The 22,182-nt window shown below is 41.1% G+C and overlaps 1 protein-coding gene across 3 annotated transcripts in view; it reads left to right on the top strand.

The window, feature by feature from the left end:
- HMG20B (high mobility group 20B) overlaps nt 1-22,182 on the top strand; it is a 550,570-nt gene that overhangs the window by 250,248 nt on the left and 278,140 nt on the right. For all 3 annotated transcript variants that reach the window (XM_077254578.1, XM_077254572.1, XM_077254566.1), the window contains one exon: nt 2,683-2,886. In XM_077254578.1, coding sequence (XP_077110693.1) covers nt 2,683-2,886 — 204 coding nt within the window. The remainder of the gene's footprint in view (nt 1-2,682; nt 2,887-22,182) is intronic.

Raw genomic sequence — 22,182 nt, 5'->3', positions numbered from 1 at the left:
GTACTCTGGTTACGTTAACATCCGATGCCAGCAAGAGAGGCTGGGGGCCATAGTATCTCATACTCTGTTCCAGGGGCGCTAGAGCCAGAATATTAGTGCCAGGTCCTCCACCTTCAGGAAGCTGAAGGCAGTGGAGGAAGCTCTTCTGACAACAGGCAGTCTTATCTCCGGACGCCACGTCTGAGTATATTTGGACAACATGACTACAGGGGAGCATGAGGTTCGACAGTCTGAAGGCTATTTGAAGCCGGATATTTTGCCGTCCATTTAAAAGGGGAGTGGAGCCTGAACAAGGGAATGTTCACGATGCTGGTAGACAGGTGGGGCCTACCAGAAATCAATTTGCTCGCTTCAAGTCAAAATGCTCCGGTCAAAGGCTATTTTTCCCTAAACCCCAGGGACAAGTCCAAGGGGGTGGATGCCTTTGCTCAGAAGTGGAACTTCTGGTTGGCATACGCATTTCCTCCAATTCCAATGCTAGCAAAAACTATTCAGAAAATCTGAGAGGACCAGGTGCCAACCATCCTGGTAGCTCCGCTGTGGCCAAGTAGGAGCCGGTTCAATCTCCTCATCGAGCTCCAAATAGACGGACCAGTTTATCTACCATTAGACTCCGACCTTCTGTTGCAGGGCACTCTCTGTCATCTGAATCCGCAAAAGCTGAATCTGGCTGCTGAAGCCCAGGTGTTGCGTGCCAGAAGGCTTTCAAACACAGTAATTACTACTTTGGAAAAATCCAGGAAACCAGTCAGCAACTCTATTTATAATAAAGTGTGCAAGAAGATCTTATCCTGGTGTCTTCCTAGTCTACCTGATCCATTCCACCTAAATATTTCACAAATATTGGACTTTCTACAAAGAGGGCTAGAGTTGGGCCTAAAACCCAGTACTCTGAAGGTTCAGGTCTCAGCTCTGAGCTTGGTATTCGATCAAGACTTAAAACCACCATTGGATTTAGAGATTCATGATATTGGCCCTTAGACTGAATTTCAGGATACAGTCTATCGTCCCTTCTTGGGATCTAAATTTGGTCCTCAGAGGCTCAAACGGTGGAAGTGTGAGACCTTTGTCTTCCTGTACTCCTCAACTCCACGCATACAAAGCAGCCTTCCTTGTTGCCATTACCACAGCAAGATGTGTAGGAGAGTTACAAGCTTTAGCCATAGGAGAACCTTACTTAATAATTACAGATCCGTCCTTTCTCCCTATAATAGTGTCTGATTTCTACCCATCACAGGACATCGTCCTCCCCTCCTTTTGCCAAAATCCAGCAAATCCAAAGGAAGAGGCGTTCCATACTCTTTTTATGTTTGGTGTACAAACTTATATTACCTAGAACATACCAGACCCTGGAGAGTTGACCAGAATTTATTTATACATCCATCTGGTCGAAATAAAGGGAAGAAAGTGGCGACAGGTACCATAGCGAACTGGATCAAGAGAGCCATATCTCCATCATATCTGGCCCAGAACATGACTCCCCCAGCTGGTATCAAGGCTCATTCTAATTCTACCTCAGTCTCCTGGGATGAGAGCAGATGCATCCACAGAGCAGATCTGCAGGGCGGCAACATGGTCTTCACTCCATACCTATACCAGACAATACAGGTTGGACTTATTGTCCAATAGGGATCTAGCCTTTGGCTGGAAAGAACTCCAGGCTGTTGTCACCCATCCCCCAGTGCAGAATAGGTTGGTGTTCCTCCTCTGCTGTCGTGGAAGGTGACTATAGAAAATAGAATTAGAGCTACGGGTAAATCTGTTTCTAGGAACCTTCCACGACAGTACTAATTCCCTCCCTGTGTTTCTTGGACAATTTCTAAGAATTTAGAGGTAACCGGTGAATAGGAGGTGGGAGGGGCTTTTAAACCTTGTGTTTCCTGCCTCCCATTAGGTCGTGGAGGCATTAGACCTACATGTAATTCGGTTTCTATTTTTGAATTTACCAAATGGTTGCAATGAAACAAAATTGAAAAATTTTAAAGGGGTTTGTATACTTTCTGTACCCACTGTAGTTGCCAAAGACAGGGATAGTTTAGAACTCAGAGATGTGCATATAAAATAGCATAGCCGGTGAAAAGTGAAAAAAGTCAATAAATATTTCAGTTGTGACAAATTCAATTCCATGGAAAAATTGTACACTTATTTAAAAACCAGTTAAAAACTACGGTAGTTTGAAGTTTTTCGTGTTTGTGTAAATATTAATATAGAATAGCGTCTGACATAAGAATCAGAGAGCTGGCATTTTCTCATGATCTTGTATCATGGAACCAATGGTACAGCCAGTGCTCATCCATTGATATTGATGGCAGTCAAGGTGTTAAAGTACTTTTTATTTTTTTTTGTGGTGCTCATAATCTATACTGAATTAATGGAGGTGTTTTCCATTTTTCATCATTTCTATGTCACTAACTTGTCTGTTCATCCTGTGAATTCCTTCTTGGTGGTGCATTTTCAATGTTATGGATGGTATGAACAGCAAAGGAATAGCAACAGCATTCAAAGCATTTTAGGTAATTATTGCTGCAAATTTTTTAGCTGATTTGTTTCAGTATACACCACAAAAAACTGTGTGAACCTATCCTTAGTCTACGTTTTATTTATCATTTATTTGTCTTGTGCAGTGCATATAAGTATGTGTATCCCGGTTTGACATTTTCCTATTTCTCTGTGTAAATTCAGCCAGTAAAGAAGAGAGGATGGCCAAAAGGAAAGAAAAGGAAAAAAGTCTTGCCCAATGGACCAAAAGCCCCTGTCACTGGTTATGTGCGGTTTCTGAATGAACGCAGAGAACAGATTCGAACACAGCATCCTGACTTGCCCTTCCCGGAGATAACAAAGATGCTTGGAGCTGAGTGGAGTACTATGCCAACTACTGAGAAACAGGTTCTAGAACATTCAGATTATTTTGTTTATCTGCTTCCTAACGGGTGATTTTCAATGTTTGCATTTTTTTTCTCTCCTTCAAATCATAACTTTTTTTTTATTTTTCCATAGCTGTATGAGGGTCTGTGTTTTTGTGAAACGAGCTGTAATTTTCAATGACATCATCCATTTTACCATTCATATACTGGAAAACAGGGAAAAAATTCAGAGTGCAGTGAAATAATGTAAAAAAACCCACCAAAACATGGAATTCCACACCTGTTTTGGGGGTTGTTTTAGGGCATTCATTGTGCTTTTTTACTTAAATGGGTGTCCTTTAATTGCTTTATTTAGTTGCCATGAATATAAGCAAGCTTGCTATTTTAATTGCTTTTTCTATCTGCTGTCATTCTCCTGTCATGAGAACTTTTTATCTTTTTATAGTATACAGCTCATTTTCATATTTCAGCCTCTAGTGCACAGTAGTTATATTCCAGGAGAGTAGTTAACTCTTAACATCCCAGTCAGCTATCTTCAGACCATTGATTTTTATACAACAGTTAAAGGGAACCTGCAGTGTGTATGCATAGGAAAAGGCCAAAGAGCCCTGGCGCATACCCTAGTCAGAGCAGAGAAGGACATCTGTGCAGGGGCGCATAGCCAGGGACACTCTGTGGATGACGTAGGACGCGTCATTAACACAAAGCAAGAAGGTGGACGGCTTTGCAAGAAGAGTGGCAGCACCGAACCAAGACAAGCAACGTCCATCGGACCCGACTTGCAGGCCTGAATGGGGTAATATATACAGCATTTTAGAATGCTGAATATCAGGGCTGAAAGGTGGTGGCCTTACCTCATATGAGAAAAACCTGGTGACAGGTTCCTTTTTAAATGCTCACTTCTCTTCCCCCTTAGCGTGCTTTCACACTGCATTTTTGCACTCGTTATTTGGTCATGTCGGGGCTTACGTTCGAACTCCCCGTAAAATGGGATTCGGGCAAATGCGCTGACGGGGACATAGACTTATGATGCCAACAGAGTGAATGTGTGCTCTGTCAGTCATCATCATTTTTGGGTGTGTACATCTTTTGGAGACTGACACCCAGATGCAGTGTGTCATCTTCTGAAGAGAGACGAAATGGTTAGTAAGATTTATAATCCCAATTTTCACAGCAGGTCTCCTAATCACTGCTCTCTACTCTGCTGTGTCTGGAGCGGTGTTTCCGGTTATCTCTGTGTGTAAATACAATAACAATATGCAAACCACTGATGTCTGAATGTGTTACAGAAGAACTGTTCTGAGAATAAATTTCTGCTAACACTACAGTTCTGCTATTCACCTGAGCTGTCACCCAAACAGAAGAGCCTACCCGACTAGAAACTAGGAAATGGGGAAACTATGAGGAGACTGCATTGCTCTCAACTGTTCAAGAGAACTTAACAATATGCCTTTTAACCGCTTCCCAACCTGTGACACAGCGTACGCGTCATGAAAGTCGGTGCCAATCCGACCTTTGACGCATATGCTGTGTCAAACAATGATCGCGTCCCTGCAGATCGGGTGAAGGGGTTAACTGTAATTTCACCCGACCTACAGGGACAGGGGGAGTGGTACTGCAGCCCGGGGTGGGGGTGGGGGGTTGGGGGGTTGGATTTGCCCCCCCCCCCCCCTCCCGTGGCTACAATCGCTCTGATTGGCTGTTGAAAGTGAAACAGCCAATCAGAGCAATTTGTAATATTTCCCCTATGAAACGTGGTGAAATATTACAATCCAGCCATGGCCGATGCTGCAATATCATCGGCCATGGCTGGAAACCCTGATCTGCCACTGCCACCGATCTCCCCAGTCGTCCGTCCTGTCCTGTAATGTGCACAGCTCCCCTCCGTCCTCCTATCCGCTCCTCCTGTCCACTCCCCCCGTGCTCCGATCCCTCCCCCCATACTTACCGAGCTCCGGTGTCCCTCCCGATGTCCATCCATCTTCTCCATGGGCACCGCCATCTTCCAAAATGGTGGGTGCATGCGCAGTGCGCCCGCCGAATCGGACGGCAGATTCATTCCAGGTTTTATCAGTGATGAAAATAAAAAAAATAGTAAATGAACCCCCCTTTTATCACCCCCATAGGTAGGGACAATAATAATATAAAGAAAATATATTTACTTTTATTTTTCTACTAGGGTTAGGGTTCGAATTAGGGTTAGGGTTAGAACTAGGGTAAGAATTAGGATTAGAACTAGGGTTAGGGTTAGAATTAGGCTATGTGCACATGGTACAGATTTGGCTGCAGATTCGCAGTGGATTGGCCGCTGCGGATTCGTAGCAGTTTTCCATCACGTTTACAGTACCATGTAAACCTATGGAAAACCAAATCCGCTGTGCCCATGGTGCGGAAAATACCGCGCGGAAACGCTGCGTTGTATTTTCCATAACATGTCAATTCTTTGTGCGGATTCCGCAACATTTTACACCTGTTCCTCAATAGGAATCCGCAGGTGAAATCCGCACAAAAAACACAGTGCCTTTTACCTGCGGATTTTTCAAAAATGGTGCGGAAAAATCTCACACAAATCCACAACGTGGGCACATCGTCTTAGGTTTAGGGTTGGAATTAGAGTTAGGGTTGGAATTAGGGTTAGGGTTGGAAATAGGGTTAAGATTAGGCTTGTGGTTAGGGTTAGGGGTGTGTTGGGGTTAGGGTTGTGGTTAGGGGTGTGTTGAGGTTAGGGTTATGGCTAGAGTTAGGATTAGGGTTAGGGGTGTGTTGGGGTTAGTGTTGGAGTTAGAATTGAGGGGTTTCCACTGTTTAGGCACATCAGGGGTCTCCAAACGAAACATGGCGCCACCATTGATTCCAGCCAATCTTGCGTTCAAAAAGTCAAATGGTGCGCCCTCCCTTCCGAGCTCTGGCGTGCACGCAAACAGTGGTTTACCCAAACATATGGGGTATCAGCGTACTCAGAAAAAATTGCACAACAACTTTGGGGGTCTAATTTCTCCTGTTCCCCTTGGGAAAATAACAAAATGGGGGCTAAAAACTTACTTTGTGGGAAAAAAAAATATTTTTTATTTTCACGGCTCTGCGTTCTAAAATTCTGTGAAGCACTTGGGGGTTCAAAGTGCTCACCACACATCTAGATAAGTTCCTTGGGGGGGGTCTAGTTTCCAAAATGGGGTCACTTGTGGGGGGTTTCCACTGTTTAGGCACATTAGGGGCTCTGCAAATGCAACGTGACGCTTGCAGACCATTCCATCAAAGTCTGCATTTCAAAACGTCACTACTTCCCTTCCAAGTCCCGACGTGTGCCCAAACAGTGGTTTACCCCCACATATGGGGTATCAGCATACTCAGGACAAACTGGGCAACAACTGTTGTGGTCCAATTTTTCCTGTTACCCTTGTGAAAATAAAAAATTGCTTGCTAAAACATAATTTTTGAGGAAAGAAAAATGATTTTTTATTTTCACAGCTCTGCGTTATAAACTTCTGTGAAGCACTCGGGGGTTTAAAGTGGTCACCGCACATCTAGATTAGTTCCTTGGGAGGTCTAGTTTCTAAAATGGGGTCACTTGTGGGGGAGCTCCAATGTTTAGGCACACAGGGGCTCTCCAAACGCGACATGGTGTCCGCTAACGATTGGAGCTAATTTTTAATTCAAAAAGTCAAATGGCGCTCCTTCCCTTCAGAGACCTGCCGTGCGCCTAAACAGTGGTTTACCCCCACATGTGAGGTATCAGTTTAAAAACCAAAAAATTTTTTGGTTTTTGTAGTGTTCTAGGTTCCTGATATATACGATTTCTTGGTCAGTTTTGAGGTATCAGTTTACTCAGGAGAAATTGCCCAATAAATTTTAGGATCCATTTTATCCTGTTGCCCTGTGGGAAATAAAAAAATTGAGGCTAAAATAAATTCTTTATGGAAAAAAAAAGAAGTACTTTTTCATTTTTACAGATCAATTTGTGAAGCACTTGGGGGTTCAAAGTGCTCACTATGCATCTAGATAAGCTCCGTGGGGGGTCTAGTTTCCAAAATGGGGTTACTTGTGGGGGAGCTCCAATGTTTAGGCACACAGGGGCTCTCCAAACGCGACATGGTGTCCGCTAAAGATTGGAGCCAATTTTCATTGAAAAAGTCAAATGGCGCTCCTTCCCTTCCGAGCCCTGTCGTGTGCCCAAACAGTGGTCCCCCCCTCATATGGGGTATCTGCGTACCCGGGACAAATTGTACAATAACTTTTGGGGTCCAGTTTCTCCTTTTACCCTTGTGAAAATAAAAAAATTGTTGCTAAAAGATCATTTTTGTGACTAAAAAGTGAAATGTTCATTTTTTCCTTCCATGTTGCTTCTGCTGCTGTGAAGCACCTGAAGGGTTAATAAACTTATTGAATGTGATTTTGAGCACCTTGAGGGGTGCAGTTTTTAGAATGGTGTCACTTTTGGATATTTTCAGCCATATAGACCCCTCAAACTGACTTCAAATGTGAGGTGGTCCCTAAAAAAAAAAAAAATGGTTTTGTTGTAAAAATGAGAAATCGCTGGTCAAATTTTAACCCTTATAACTTCCTAGCCAAAAAAAAATTTTGTTTCCAAAATTGTGCTGATGTAAAGGAGACATGTGGGTATTGTTCTTTATTATTAACTATTTTGTGTCACACACTTTTCTCGTTTAACAGAATAAAAATTCAAAATTTGAAAATTGCAAAATTTTCAAAATTTTAGGCAAATTTCCATTTTTTTTTCACAAATAAACGCAAAATATATCGACATAGATTTATCACTAACTTGAAGCCCAATATGTCACGAAAAAACAATCTCAGAACCGCTAGGATCAGTTGAAACGTTTCTGAGCTATTACCTCATAAAGGGTCACTGGTCAGAATTGCAAAAAACGGCCAGGTCATTAAGGTCAAAATAGGATGGGTCATGAAGGGGTTAAGTGATTTTAAAAAAAATTTCACCATTTTACAAAACTTTTAGGGTATGTTCCCATGGTCAGGAGCCGGCAGCGCATTGGACGCAGCACATGTCCGCACCATCCAAGGTGCAGATTCACCGCACCCTATACATTGGACGGTGATATTTATCTTATGGCTACTGAGCGTCTCTGCAACGTAAATTGACATGCTGCGGTCTGGAAAGACGCGTCTCATGTCTGTCTCCGCAGGTAAGCCGTAGGTGTCCGTGCACGCATGGTGGAGAAGGGATTTCATAATATCCCATCCACTGTGCTGTCACATCTGGCCACTGCGGATGTATGCAGCGTCCAACCCGCAACGTTTCCTGACCGTGGAAACATACCCTTAGAAGTTTAATTTTTGCATTGATTGAGCTGTATTAGGTCTTGTTTTTTGCATGGTTATTGGACATTGGTTATTGTTGCCATTTGGGGTAGATATCACATTTTGATGCATTCGTATTGTGGGTTTATTTTTTTGTTTTTTTGCAAGGTGAGGCAATCTGATTTTTCTACTCACAATATGTACCGATTGGTTAATTGATTTTTATGTTAGAGGGGACTATTTTAACATGGTGATCATGGTGATAACAAATGTCTTTCCTTATTTTATTTCTTTTTATTACTTTTAATGGGAGTACGATTTCAAATTGTTACATTATTAAAACATATTTTTCTATATATAATATATCTTTTTTTGTTTTATTCATTAAGCCCTTCCTGACCTTGAACAAACTGAGTACGTCCAAGCAATTTTCTGTATGTGCGCAATCGCCACCAGATGTCAGCTGATTTTGACACCCAGCGATCTCGGCATTTAGAAGGCAGGCAGAGGGTAGCCCCTCTGCCCTCCAATCAGCATCCCTGAGACTTCATTGCCGGTGCCCGATTGTTGCCATGGTGACCAGACTTCGTCATGACGACATCCTGTTAATTGGGCTACAGCAAGACCCTCTGATCATGCGCCGAGGACAGTCTCAGGGGCTTGTGTCAGTGAAGCACTGACAGTTATAAGCCATTGCAGTGGTTTGTAAAATTGGAAAAGTATTTTTTTTACAAAAAATCAGAAAATAATAATAAAAAAAAAATATATATATATATTCTTTTATATATATATTTATTCAGGGACACCATTTTTATTGGCATTTGTCTTTTCGATCACATTTTATTCCACTTTTTGTTATATGATGAAAAGGCATCTTTTGCCCTGTATTTTATTTTTATTTTTTTACGGAGTTCACTGAAGAGGTCAACTAGTTTTGACAGTTTCATGGGGCAGGTCGTTTCAAATGCGGCGATACCGAACACTGAATTTTTTTTATATATATATTTAACATAAAAATAGATTATTATATATATATATATATATATATATATATATATATATATATATATATATATATATATATATATATATATATATATATATATGGTATGGTATATATGGTATATATGGTATATATGGTATGGTATATATATATGGTATATATGGTATGGTATATATATATATGGTATGGTATATATGTATGGTATATATATATATATATATGTATGGTATATATGGTATATGTGCTGATATATATATATATATATATATATATGGTATATATATATATATATATATATATATATATATATATATATATATATATATATATATATATATATATATATATATAATTTTCTATTTTTATGTAAACAAAAAAAAAAAATTCAGTGTTCGGTATTGCCGCATTTGAAATGACCTGCCCCATGAAACTGTCAAAACTAGTTGACCTCTTAAGTGAACTCCGTAAAAAAAAAAAAAAAAAAAAAAATACAGGGCAAAAAATGCCTTTTCATCATATAACAAAAAGTGGAATAAAATGTGATCGAAAAGACAAATGTCAATAAAAATGGTGTCTCTGAAAATGTCATCTTGTACAGCAAAAAACAAGCTGCCATACTGTTCCATCTGCAGGAAAAAAAAAGTTATAACTCTCTAAAGAAATGATGCAAAAGCGTCAGAACATAAAAAATATAAATGTGGTACTGACTCGAAGAATAAAGCTGCCTTATCAATTTTACGACATGGGAAACAGCATAACCCCCCCTTCCCCCTCCAAAAATAAAATCAAAATTACCGAATTTTTCATTCTGCCTCCCAAAAATTGGATTAGGAAAATCAAAAAATATTTTGTACAAATAAAAATGTCAACTCTTTTTGCAAAAAACAAGACCTCACATGACCGTCAGCTGAAATATGGAAAATTAGCTATCAAAATATGGCAATGCAAAAACTAGTTTTTGGAATAAAAAGCATCTTTTAGAGTGTGACAGCAGTAAAACCTAAAAACCCAATATACACTACCGTTCAAAAGTTTAGGGTCACCCAGACAATTTTGTGTTTTCCATGAAATCTCATACTTTTATTAATCAAGTGAGTTGCCAAATTAATTGAAAATCTAGTCCAGACATTGACAAGGTTCGAAAAAAAGATTTGAAATAATAATTTTCTCCGTCAAACTTTGCTTTTGTCAAAGAATGATCCCTTTGCAGCAATTACAGCATTGCAGACCTTTGGCATTCTAGCAGTTAATTTGCCGAGGTAATCTGGAGAAATTTCACCCCATACTTCCAGAAACCCCTCCCACAAGTTGGTTTGGCTTGATGGGCACTTTTTGCGTACCATACGGTCAAGCTGCTCCCACAACAGCTCAATGGGGTTGAGATCTGGTGACTGCGCTCCATTACAGATAGAATACCAGCTGCCTGCTTCTTCCCTAAATAGTTCTTGCATAATTTGGAGGTGTGCTTTGGGTCATTGTTCTGTTGTAAGATGAAATTGGCTCCAATCAAGCGCAATCCACAGGGTATGGCATGGCTTTCAAAATGGAGTGATAGCCTTTCTTATTCAAAATCCCTTTTACCTTGTACAAATCTCCCACTTTACCCATCACCAAAGCAACCCCAGACCATCACATTACTTCCACCATGCTTGACAGATGGCGTCAGACACTCTTCCAGCATCTTTTCAGTTGTGCTGCGTCTCACAAATATTTTTCTGTGTGATCCAAACACCTTAAACTTGGATTTGTCTGTCCATAACACTTTTTTTCCAATCTACCTCTGTCCAGTGTCTTTGTTCTTTTGCCCATATTAATCTTTTCCTTTTATTTCCCAGTCTTAGATATGGCTTTTTCTTTGCCACTCTGCCCTGAAGGCCAGCATCCTGGAGTTGCCTCTTCAGTGTAGACTTTGATAATGGCATTTTGCATGTACTATTTAATGAAGCTGCCAGTTGAGGACCTGTGAGGCGTCGATTTCTCAAAATATAGACTCTAATGTACTTGTCTTGTTGCTCAGTTGGGCAGCGGGGCCTTCCACTTCTTTCTACTTTGGTTAGAGCCTGTTTTGTGCTCTATTCTATGAAAATATGCACTCCAGGAGGCAAATAGCGCTCTGTACCTCCCGTGTATCGCCTTTTGACTAAGCAGTACTGTACAGCCACTTATGGGGTATTGCAGAAATTGTGGGACCAATTTAGTTACCATTTTTACACATTTCTCCTTGTGAAAATGTAAAATATGGGGCTAAAGCAAAATTCTTGTGGTAAAAATGTAATTATATTTTTCTTCATTTCCCAATGGTAGAAAATTCTGTGACACACCTGTTTGTCAATATGATCACAGTAACCCTAGATTAAGATGTGTATTTTGTAAAATAGGGTCACTTATGAGAAGTTTTTCTGTTCTGACACTTCATTGGCTCTCCCAGTGGGTCATGGCACCCACAAACTGTAACCGTAAAATCTGTTCTGTAATATGGCGCTCTTTCCCTTCTGAGCTTTGCACTGTGCCTGAAAAGCATTGGCGCACTCAGTAGAAATTGTTAAAACAAACCGAGGTCCATTTTTTCCTATTATCACTTAGAAAAACTAAAAAATTGGGGCTAGAACAACAATCTAGTGGTAAATATAATTATTCTTTCTTCACCGCCCAATAGTATAAAAAGCTGTGAGGCACATGTGCTGTCAATGATAACTGCACCCCTAGATGAATTCTTTGGCGTGTGTAGTTTGTAAAATTATGTCACTTGTGGGGGGTTTATGTTTTGGCATCTCAGGTGCTCTGCCAGTGTTACATGGCACCTTCAAACTATTCCAGTAAAATCTAAACTCTGGTATAGAGCTTCTTCCCTTCTTAGCTTTGCAGTGTGCCTCAGAAGTAGTTTACGACCACATATGGGGTATCGTTGTACCCGGGATAAATGGCACAACAATGTTTGGGGTCGATGTTCTACTGCTATCCATATGAAAAATTTTGCTTTTAATTTTCACAGATCAACGTTGTAAAACTCTGTGAAGCACCTGAGGGTTCAAGGTGCTTACCACACATTTAGATAAATTCTTTGAGGGATCTAGTTTCCAAAATGGGGTCACTGTTGGTGATTTATGACTGTTAATGTACACCAAGGGCTGTGAAACACGACATGACCCCTCACACAGTTCCATTAAAAGCTGTGTTCCAAAACGTCACTCTTTCATTTCTGAGCCCTTCTGTGCACCTAAACAGTAGTTTTCCCCCACATATGGGGTATCAACGTACTTAGGAGAAATTGCACAACGATTTTTATGGTGGAATATCTTCTGTTACCTTTGTGAAAATAAAAAATAAGGGCTAAAATAACATTTTTGTGGGGAAAATTGATTTTTCTTATTTTTATTTTCATGGCTCAACATTATAAAGAAGCAGAAGCACCTGGAGGTTCAAGGTGCTCACTACACATGTATATACAGTTGTGCTCAAAAGTTTACATACCCCTGCAGAATTTTTGCCTCCTTGGCCTTTTTTCAGAGAATATGAATGATAACACAAACTTATTCTCCACTCATGGTTAGTGGTTGGGTGAAGCCATTTATTGTCAAACTCCTGTTTTTTCTCTTTTTTTCAATTATAATGACAACCCAAAACATCCAAAAGACCCTGATCAAAAGTTCACATACCCCATTTATTAATACCGTGTAATGGCCCCTCTAACATCCAATGACAGCTTGAAGTCTTTTGTGGTAGTTGTGGATGAGGTTCTTTATTTTCTCAGATGGTAAAGCTACCCACTCTTCTTGACAAAAGCCTTAAGTTCCTGTAAATTCCTGGGCTGTCTAGCATGAACTGCATACTTGAAATCTCCCCAGTGTGGCTCAATGGTATTGAGGTCAGGAGAGGGAGATGGCCACTCCAGAACCTTCAATGACAGGTCGACTTGGCCTTGTGTTTTGGATCATTGTTATGTTGGATTGTCCAAGTACATCCCATGCACAGCTTCCGGGCTGATGGAAGCAAATTTGCCTCCAGTATTTGCTGATAACGTGCTGCATTCATCTTTCCTTCAACTTTGACCAAGTTTCCTGTGCCTTTGTGTAGCTCACACATCCCCAAAACATCAGAAATCCACATTCTTGCTTTACAGTAGCAATGGTGTTGCTTTCATCTTAGGCATTGTTACTTATTCAAGAAGTTTTGAGGCTTGTCTTTGCGCTATTTTGCCTATTGTAGGCAAGATACTTTGTGGCATTTGCGCAGTAATGGCTTTCTTCTGGCGACTCGACCATGCAGCCAATTTTTCTTCAATTGCCTCCTTATTGTGCATCTTGAAACAGCCACACTGCTAGTTTTCAGAGAGCCCTATATTTCAGCTGATGTTTGTGGTTTTATTTTTTGCATCCCGAACAATTTTTCTGGCAGTTGTGGACGACATTTCTGTTGGTCTACCTGATCGTGGTTTTGTTTTTTACAGAGCCCCTGATTTTCCATTTGTTAATCACAGTTTGAACTCTGCTGACTGGCATTATCAATTCCTTGGATATCTTTCTATACCTTTCCTGTTTTATACAGTACAACTACCTTTTCCCGTAGATCTGTTGACAATTTTTTTGCTTTCCCCATGACTCACAATCTAGAAATGTCAGTGTCTGGATGAAAGATGCAAGAGTCTATTGATCCCAGAAACTCACTCAGTTTTTATGCACACACTGCTTACAAGCAAACAGGTCACAGGTGAGGATGTTACATTTAGTAGCCATTCAAACCCATTTGTAGCAACTTTTGTGCATGTTATCAGGCCAAAATCACCAGGGTATGTGAACTTTTGATCAGGGTCATTTGGATGTTTTGGGTAATCATTATGATTTAAAAAGAGAAAACACAGTAGTTTGACATTAAATGGCTTCACCCGGGGGGCGTTGCTTGCTCATGGCAGGATAGGAAGCAAAGGGGCAGAGCTCCGGCGTGATTCCAGCAATAAACCCGACATAGAGGCATAGGATAGCAACAAAGCCCCTGGAATGAGACGTATGACGAGATCGTCGTCAGAAACAGCACTCCCGACCAGAGGAAAAGGAGAAATTACCTGCTTTTTTTTAACACTCTGTGCTCCAGCAGACCGGAGACATGCTGTCCAAGATGATGCTGGCTGGCGTTCCTCGTGCACAACAGGAGAATGCGTCAGAGGCCCGAGGCTGTGAGATACCGACAGGTACCAGACAGGGGAAGAGTGCAGCACCGCTCCAAAAGAATCCCCACCCCGCATGTCATATCGGGCTCAGCCACCTGGACATGGCGAGAACTCCCTATCACCATCATCCCCCCCCGCAGCATGTCCTCTGGACACGGGCAAAATTCACAGGTGAACCAAGACCCAGAAATAAGATCTCAAGGAGAGAGAAAGCTACAGACAAGGGATTCATGTAAACATGTCTTTATTTGGGTAGCAGTGAGTCAAATTACAAAGATAAACTAAAATTTACCAAAATTTAAAAGAAGAGTGCAACACGAGACAACTAATCAAGGTACAATATGTAATTAATTATATAAAAAAACATGATATTTAATATAAGCCATATGTTCAGAATAAAAAGTAGATCGTTCCAGGGCGTGCAAAAGTGAACAGTGAACAAGAAATTTTTTCTTTAAAACTGCAATATATCAAGCAATAAGGCTAGGGTCACATTGCGTTATGTGACTGCGTTTAACGGACTACGTTACACCGCGGCATAACGCGGTGTTAACGTAGTCCGTTAACGCCGCCATAGCCTGTAATGGAGAACGCGTTGCTAGCGCCCGCCCACATTGGGCGGGCGCTAGCGATGTGGCGTCATTTGAGTGACGGACCTCGGACGCTGCTTGCAGCGTCCGCGGCGCGCCCGAGGTCCGTTCCTCGCTAGTGCAGATCGGGGATCTGCGCTAGCGGGGACGCCGAACGCGGACCCTAGAGAAGCATTGCGTTAGCGCAATCCGCCAGCGCTATGCGCTTAACGGATTGCCCTAACGCAATGTGACCCTAGCCTAAGACAATTATAAAAACGCTGTATAAAGGCAGTGCCTAAAAGTAAATAAAGTGCATAGGTGCCACAGCAAAAAAAGGGGGAAAGGAATATCTATGTTGTTAAGGCACAGAAATCCTACAACGTGCTCAAAAAAATAATAAAAACCAGAAATACCAATGTAATTAATCCGTGTGGTAAAATTATCACAAGGTAAACCAACAACAAAGCGCTGTATAAAGGCAATGCCTAGAGGAAAATAAAGTGCATAAATGCCACAGCAGCAGGAAAAAATGGAAGGGAGTACCTATGTAGGTGAAACATAGGTATCCAAAAACATAACAGAACCAGAAATGCCAATATAATTAATCCGAACATACAGGGTACCTTAGAGGATAAGTGTCTGCATGCACACACACCCCAAAATTCACAGGTGCAGATGGCAGACGAGGAATGGGACTGGAAAGCCCATATCAAAGCCATTCCGACCAAGCAAGAGATGGATGCTTTATTACATAAACTGGAAGCCTCTCATAAGGAGGACATGTTTACTCTCAAAAGGGAAATACAACATGTGGGACAGCGTATTGCGGACTTGGAGGGTATACAGGACCAGCATTACCAACAGCTATACTGTCAACAACAAGTGCTACAAGATCACTCCATACAAATTAATGATATCCTCACTCATTTAGATGACATCGAAAATAGACACAGGCGTAATAACTTGCGTATTCGTGGTCTTGGTCTTAGTGAGGAAGTAGAACCTCCACAACTGAAAAAATGGGCCCAAAAACTGCACAGTGGAAAAGCCGCTTCCAAGAGAGTCATTCTCCAAGCGATATACAGTACAGACCAAAAGTTTGGACACACCTTCTCATTTACAGATTTTTCTGTATTTTCATGACTATGAAAATTGTACATTCCACTGAAGGCATCAAAACTATGAATTAACACATGTGGAATTATATACTTAACAAAAAAATGTGAAACAACTGAAAATGTGTCTTATATTCTAGGTTCTTCAAAGTAGCCACCTTTTGATTTGACCACACACACACACACACACACACACACACACACACACACACACACACACACACACACACACACACACACACACACACACACACACTATAGTATGTGCAGCCTCATTACCTCACCTAGGGTTGCAGCGTACTTGCTGCTTTAGACAATTGTCTATATTCGAAACCTTCTGGGGTTATTACTCTGACGATAGCCCCTTATGTTCTCTCTGCTTTTCCTTCCTTTATCTTTGCTTCATCTTCTCTAATTCTTCTGACGACCTCTGTGGATGTCCGGGTTAACATTCTGCACATATAATGCAAGGGGTCTTTATAAACCTGAGAAACGGAGACAAGTACTATATCGCTTTCATAAGAAACAAATAAATGTAGTTATGTTTCAGGAGACCCACTTCTTAGCCACCAATATACCTAAGTGTGTTTCTAAATTCTACCAAGTCTGGTATCACTGTCCTCATCCTTCTCATAAGGTTTGTGGGGTTTCGATCACATTCCACAAGACATTTCAACCTAAGGTAAATACATAGTCTACATAGTTATTAAGGTTGAAGGAAGACTTTAAGTCCATCTAGTTCAACCCATAGCCTAACCTAACATGCCCTAACATGTTGATCCAGAGGAAGGCAAAAAAAACCCAAGTGGCAAATAGTAAGCTCCACTTTGGGGAAAAAAATTCCTTCCCGACTCCACATACGGCAATCAGACTAGTTCCCTGGATCAACGCCCTATCAAGGAATCTAGTATATATACCCTGTAACATTATACTTTTCCAGAAGGGTATCCAGTTAAATTTAAGTAATTAATCACTCATTACAACATCATGCGGCAGAGAGTTCCATAGTCTCACTGCTCTTACAGTAAAGAACCCGCGTCTGTTATTATGCTTAAACCTTCTTTCCTCTAGACGTAGAGGATGCCCCCTTGTCCCTGTCTCAGGTCTATGATTAAAAACTGACACAAAGATAGACCCAGAAGGGAGATTTATCTTCCTTATGCTTACTTTCTTGAACTCTATATATACGTTTGCTAATATATATTTTCCGAACCAGAGTCAAGTGAGTTTTGGTTCTGGGGTCCTGCGACTGCTGACTGAATTTGCAGATGGCTCTAACATCATTTTGGGAGGAGATTTCAACCTCGCTCTGGACCCTTCATTGGATTAGTCTTCGGGTAGGTCCCCTGTCTCCCTTCCGGCACTGCGTCAATTAAAAAAGGATCTATTGCCTCTTGGCCTGGTGGACATGTGGCGGGTGCTTCATCCGGGGATCAGGGACTATAGCTATCATTCATTGGCACATAACAGCTATTCTAGGTTGGATCATATATTCATCTCACACGCTCTGCTAGACAATAACCCAGGCTGCTCTATAGATACCATCCTATGGTCAGATCATGCCCCGGTATATGGAACGTTGGAGATACATGAAGAGAGAAGGGGTGGGGGATACTCATGGAGACTGAATGACAATCTTCTAAAGAATGAATTGTGTATGGCGGACATTAAGAGGGCGGTTAATAATTTTTCAGTGGACCATTCTAATGACCCCACACCGGAACCCATTTAATGGGAAGCCCTAAAATGTATATTTAGGGGAATTTTCATAGCTCATGGTTCTAGACTCAAGAAAGAAAGGGCCCAAACCTTTAAGGATACTCTCGTCTTGCTGGGTACCAAAGAAGCAGCCAATAAGGCGGCCTCCAATTATATACTTAACCCCTTTACCCCCAAGGGTGGTTTGGACGTTAATGACTAGGCCAATTTTTGCAATTCTGACCACTGTCCCTTTATGGGGTTATAACTCTGGAACGCGTCAACGCATGCCGGTGATTCTGACATTGTTTTCTCGTGACATATTGTACTTCATGGTAGTGGTAAAATTTATTTGATATTACCTGCGTTTATTTGTGAAAAAAAACGGAAATTTGGCAAAAATTTTGAAAATCTCGCAATTTTCCAACTTTGAATTTTTATGCAATTAAATCACAGAGAAATGTCACACAAAATACTTAATAAGTAACATTTCCCACATGTCTACTTTACATCAGCAAAATTTTGGAACCAAAATTTTTTTTTGTTAGGGAGTTATAAGGGTTAAAAGTTGACCAGCAATTTCTCATTTTTACAACACCATTTTTTTTTAGGGACCACATCTCATTTGAAGTCATTTTGAGGGGTCTATATGATAGAAAATACCCAAGTGTGACACCATTCTTAAAACTGCACCCCTCAAGGTGCTCAAAACCACATTCAAGAAGTTTATTATCCCTTCAGGTGTTTCACAGGAATTTTTGGAATGTTTAAATAAAAATGAACATTTAACTTTTCACAAAAAATTTACTTCAGCTCCAATTTGTTTTATTTTACCAAGGGTAACAGGAGAAAATGGACCCCAAAAGTTGTTGTCCATATTGTCCTGAGTACGCTGATACCCCATATTTGGTGGTAAACCACTGTTTGGGCGCATGGGAGAGCTCGGAAGGGAAGGAGCGCCGTTTGACTTTTCAATGCAAAATTGACAGGAATTGAGATGGGACGCCATGTTGCGTTTGGAGAGCCACTGATGTGCCTAAACATTGAAACCCCCCACAAGTGACACCATTTTGGAAAGTAGACCCCCTAAGGAACTCATCTAGATGTGTTGTGAGAGCTTTGAACCCCCAAGTGTTTCACTACAGTTTATAATGCAGAGCCGTGAAAATAAAAAACTTTTTTTTCCACAAAAATTATTTTTTAGCCCCCAGTTTTGTATTTTCCCAAGGGTAACAGGGGAAATTGGACCCCAAAAGTTGTTGTCCAATGTGTCCTGAGTACGCTGATATGTTGGGGTTAACCCCTGTTTGGGCGCACGGGAGAGCTCGAAGGGAAGGAGCACTGTTTTACTTTTTAAACACAGAATTGGCTGGAATTGAGATCGGATGCCATGTCGCGTTTGGAGAGCCCCTGATGTGCCTAAACAGTGGAAACCCCCCAATTATAACTGAAACCCTAATCCAAACACACACCTAACCCTAATCCCAACGGTAACCCTAACCACACCCCTAACCCTGACACACCCCTAATTCTAATCCCAACCCTGTTCCCAACCGTAAATGTAATCTAAACCCTAACCCTAACTTTAGCCCTAACCCTAACTTTAGCCCCAACCCTAACTTTAGCCTTTACCCTAGCCTTTACCCTAACCCTAGCCCTAACCCTAATGGGAAAATGGAAATAAATACATTTTTTAAATTTTTTGCTAACTAAGGGGGTGATGAAGGGGGGTTTGATTTACTTTTATAGCGGGTTTTTTAGCGGATTTTTATGATTGGCAGCCGTCACACACTGAAGGACACTTTTCATTGCAAATAATATTTTTTGCGTTACCACATTTTGAGAGCTATCATTTTTCCATATTTTGGTCCACAGAGTCATGTGAGGTCTTGTTTTTTGCGGGACGAGCTGACGTTTTTATTGGTAACATTTTCGGGCACGTGACATTTTTTGATCGCTTTTTATTCCAATTTTTGTGACCAAATGACCAAAAACCAGCTATTCATGAATTTCTTTTGGGGGAGGTGTTTATACCGTTCCGCGTTTGGTAAAATGGATAAAGCAGTTTTATTCTTCGGGTCAGTACGATTACAGCGATACCTCATTTATATCATTTTTTTATGTTTTGGCGCTTTTATACGATAAAAACTATTTTATAGAAAAAATAATTTTTGCATCGCTGTATTCTGAGGACTATAAGTTTTTTATTTTTCTTTGACGCTGTATGGCGGCTCGTTTTTTGCGGGACAAGATGACGTTTTCAGCGGTACCATGGTTATTTATATCGGTCTTTTTGATCGCGTGTTATTCCACTTTTTGTTTGGCGTTATGATAATAAAGCGTTGTTTTTTGCCTCATTTTTTTTTTTTACGGTGTTCACTGAAGGGGTTAACTAGTGGGACAGTTTTATAGGTCGGGTCGTTACGGACGCGGCTATACAAAATGTGTACTTTTATTGTTTTTTTTTTTATTTAGATAAAGAAATGTATTTATAGTAACTATATTTTTGGGGGGAATTTTTTTTATTTTTTTTTACACATGTGAATATTTTTTTTTTTTTACACTATAACATTGCCCCAGGGGGCGAGCATCATGTTATAGTGTAAGATTGCTGATCTGACACTTTGCTGTGCATTGTGTCAGATCAGCGATCTGACGTGCACAGCTCCAGGCTTCCCGGCGCGTGCTCTGAGCAGGCTCTGTGAAGCCACCTCCCTGCAGGACCCGGATGCCGCGGCCATCTTGGATCCGGGCCTGCTGCAGGGAGGAGGAGGTAAGAGACCCTCGGAGCAACGCGATCACATCGCGTTGCTCTGGGGGTCTCAGGGAAGCACGCAGGGAGCCCCCTCCCTGCGCGATGCTTCCCTATACCGTCGGAACACTGCGATCATGTTTGATCGCAGTGTGCCGGGGGTTAATGTGCCGGGGGCGGTCCGTGACCGCTCCTAGCACATAGTGCCGGATGTCAGCTGCGATAGGCAGCTGACAGTCGGCTGCGCTCCCCCCATGAGCGCGGCCGATCGCATAGTACGTCTAATGTCAGAAAGGGGTTAAAGCAGAAATCTCGTCTCTAAGACAACAAGCTGTTTCTATTTTGGAACAAAAGACTTTATGTATGAGGGACAAGATGCGTAAAATTTTTTTTGAATTTGGGGACAAGTGTGGACGCTTACTGGCAAGATCGCTCCATCCTAGACTTGCTCCGACACCAATTCTCAATATAAATTCTTCATCTGGGACTTTGGTTCACTCTCCATCTGAAATTTTAGAGGAATTCAGAACATACTATGCTGGTTTATATAATTTACCCCAGCAGGGTAATATTCCTACCTCAGCCACAAAACAGAAAATAATGGAGTATTTCTGTTATTCTCAGAGTGCTCTCCAAGAGGAGGTGGCTCATTCATTAGAACAAGACTTCTCTGATGTGGAGTTAAAAGAGGCTATTCAGAACCTAAAAGTAGGGAAAAGTCCGGGACCTGATGGGTTTACACCCAGGTTCTATAGAACATGTCAGGAATTATGCTCCCCGTTAATGTTGAAAGCTTTCAACACAATATCTCAGACCTGCCATTTCCCATTTCACTCCACACAGGCACATATTACAGCGATACATAAAGAAGGTAAAGACCCCTTGTTATGTTCTAATTTTCACCCGATATCTTTGATCAATGTTGATATTAAGCTATATTCTAAGATGATAGCTTTAAGATTAACCCCCCATATTCCAAATATAATCCATAGATATTAAGTGGGGTTTGTACCGGGCGGAGAAGCAAGGGACAATACTATAAAAACTGTCACTGATCTTGAGGTCCCGAATTAGGAAGATTTTGTTATGCATACTCTCGGTAGACGCCGAGAAGGCATTTGACAGAGTGAACTGGAGTTTCATGGAGGCCACATTGGAGGCAATTGGTATACAGCAAAGAATGAGACATCGGATTGTGGCCCTATATTATGATCCTTCTGCCAGGGTAAGGATAAATGGGCGCCTGTCGACCCTGTTCCCAATTAGGAATGGGACTAGACAGGGATGTCCTTTGTCTCCATATCTATATATCTTAGTAATGGAATCATTAGCAAATGCACTTAGGCAGAATTCATCTACAAAAGGGAATACAAGTGGGACATACAGAACATAAGTTAGCCTTATTCGCGGACGACCTTTTGATGTATATTACCTCTCCCAAAGTCAGTCTTCCATCTATATTGAAAGAATTTGACAAGTTCAGTAGATTGAGCAACTTTAAGGTGAATCTCCAGAAATCAGAATTACTCAACATTACTTTATCTGAATATAAAGTACAGTATATACTCTAGTATTAGCCGACCCCCCTAATTTTGCCACAAAAAACTGGGAAAACTTAATGCCGCGAGTATAAGCCTAGGGTGGAAAATGCAGCAGCTACCGGTAAATGTCAAAAGTAAAAATAGATACCAATAAAAGTAAAATTAATTGAGACATCAGTAGGTTAAGTGTTTTTGA

The sequence above is a fragment of the Ranitomeya variabilis genome, chromosome 1, assembly GCF_051348905.1.
Source record: "Ranitomeya variabilis isolate aRanVar5 chromosome 1, aRanVar5.hap1, whole genome shotgun sequence".
Lineage (NCBI taxonomy): Eukaryota > Metazoa > Chordata > Amphibia > Anura > Dendrobatidae > Ranitomeya > Ranitomeya variabilis.
The sequence above is the reverse complement of the archived record's forward strand: the minus strand, read 5'-3'. Positions and strand labels throughout refer to the sequence as shown.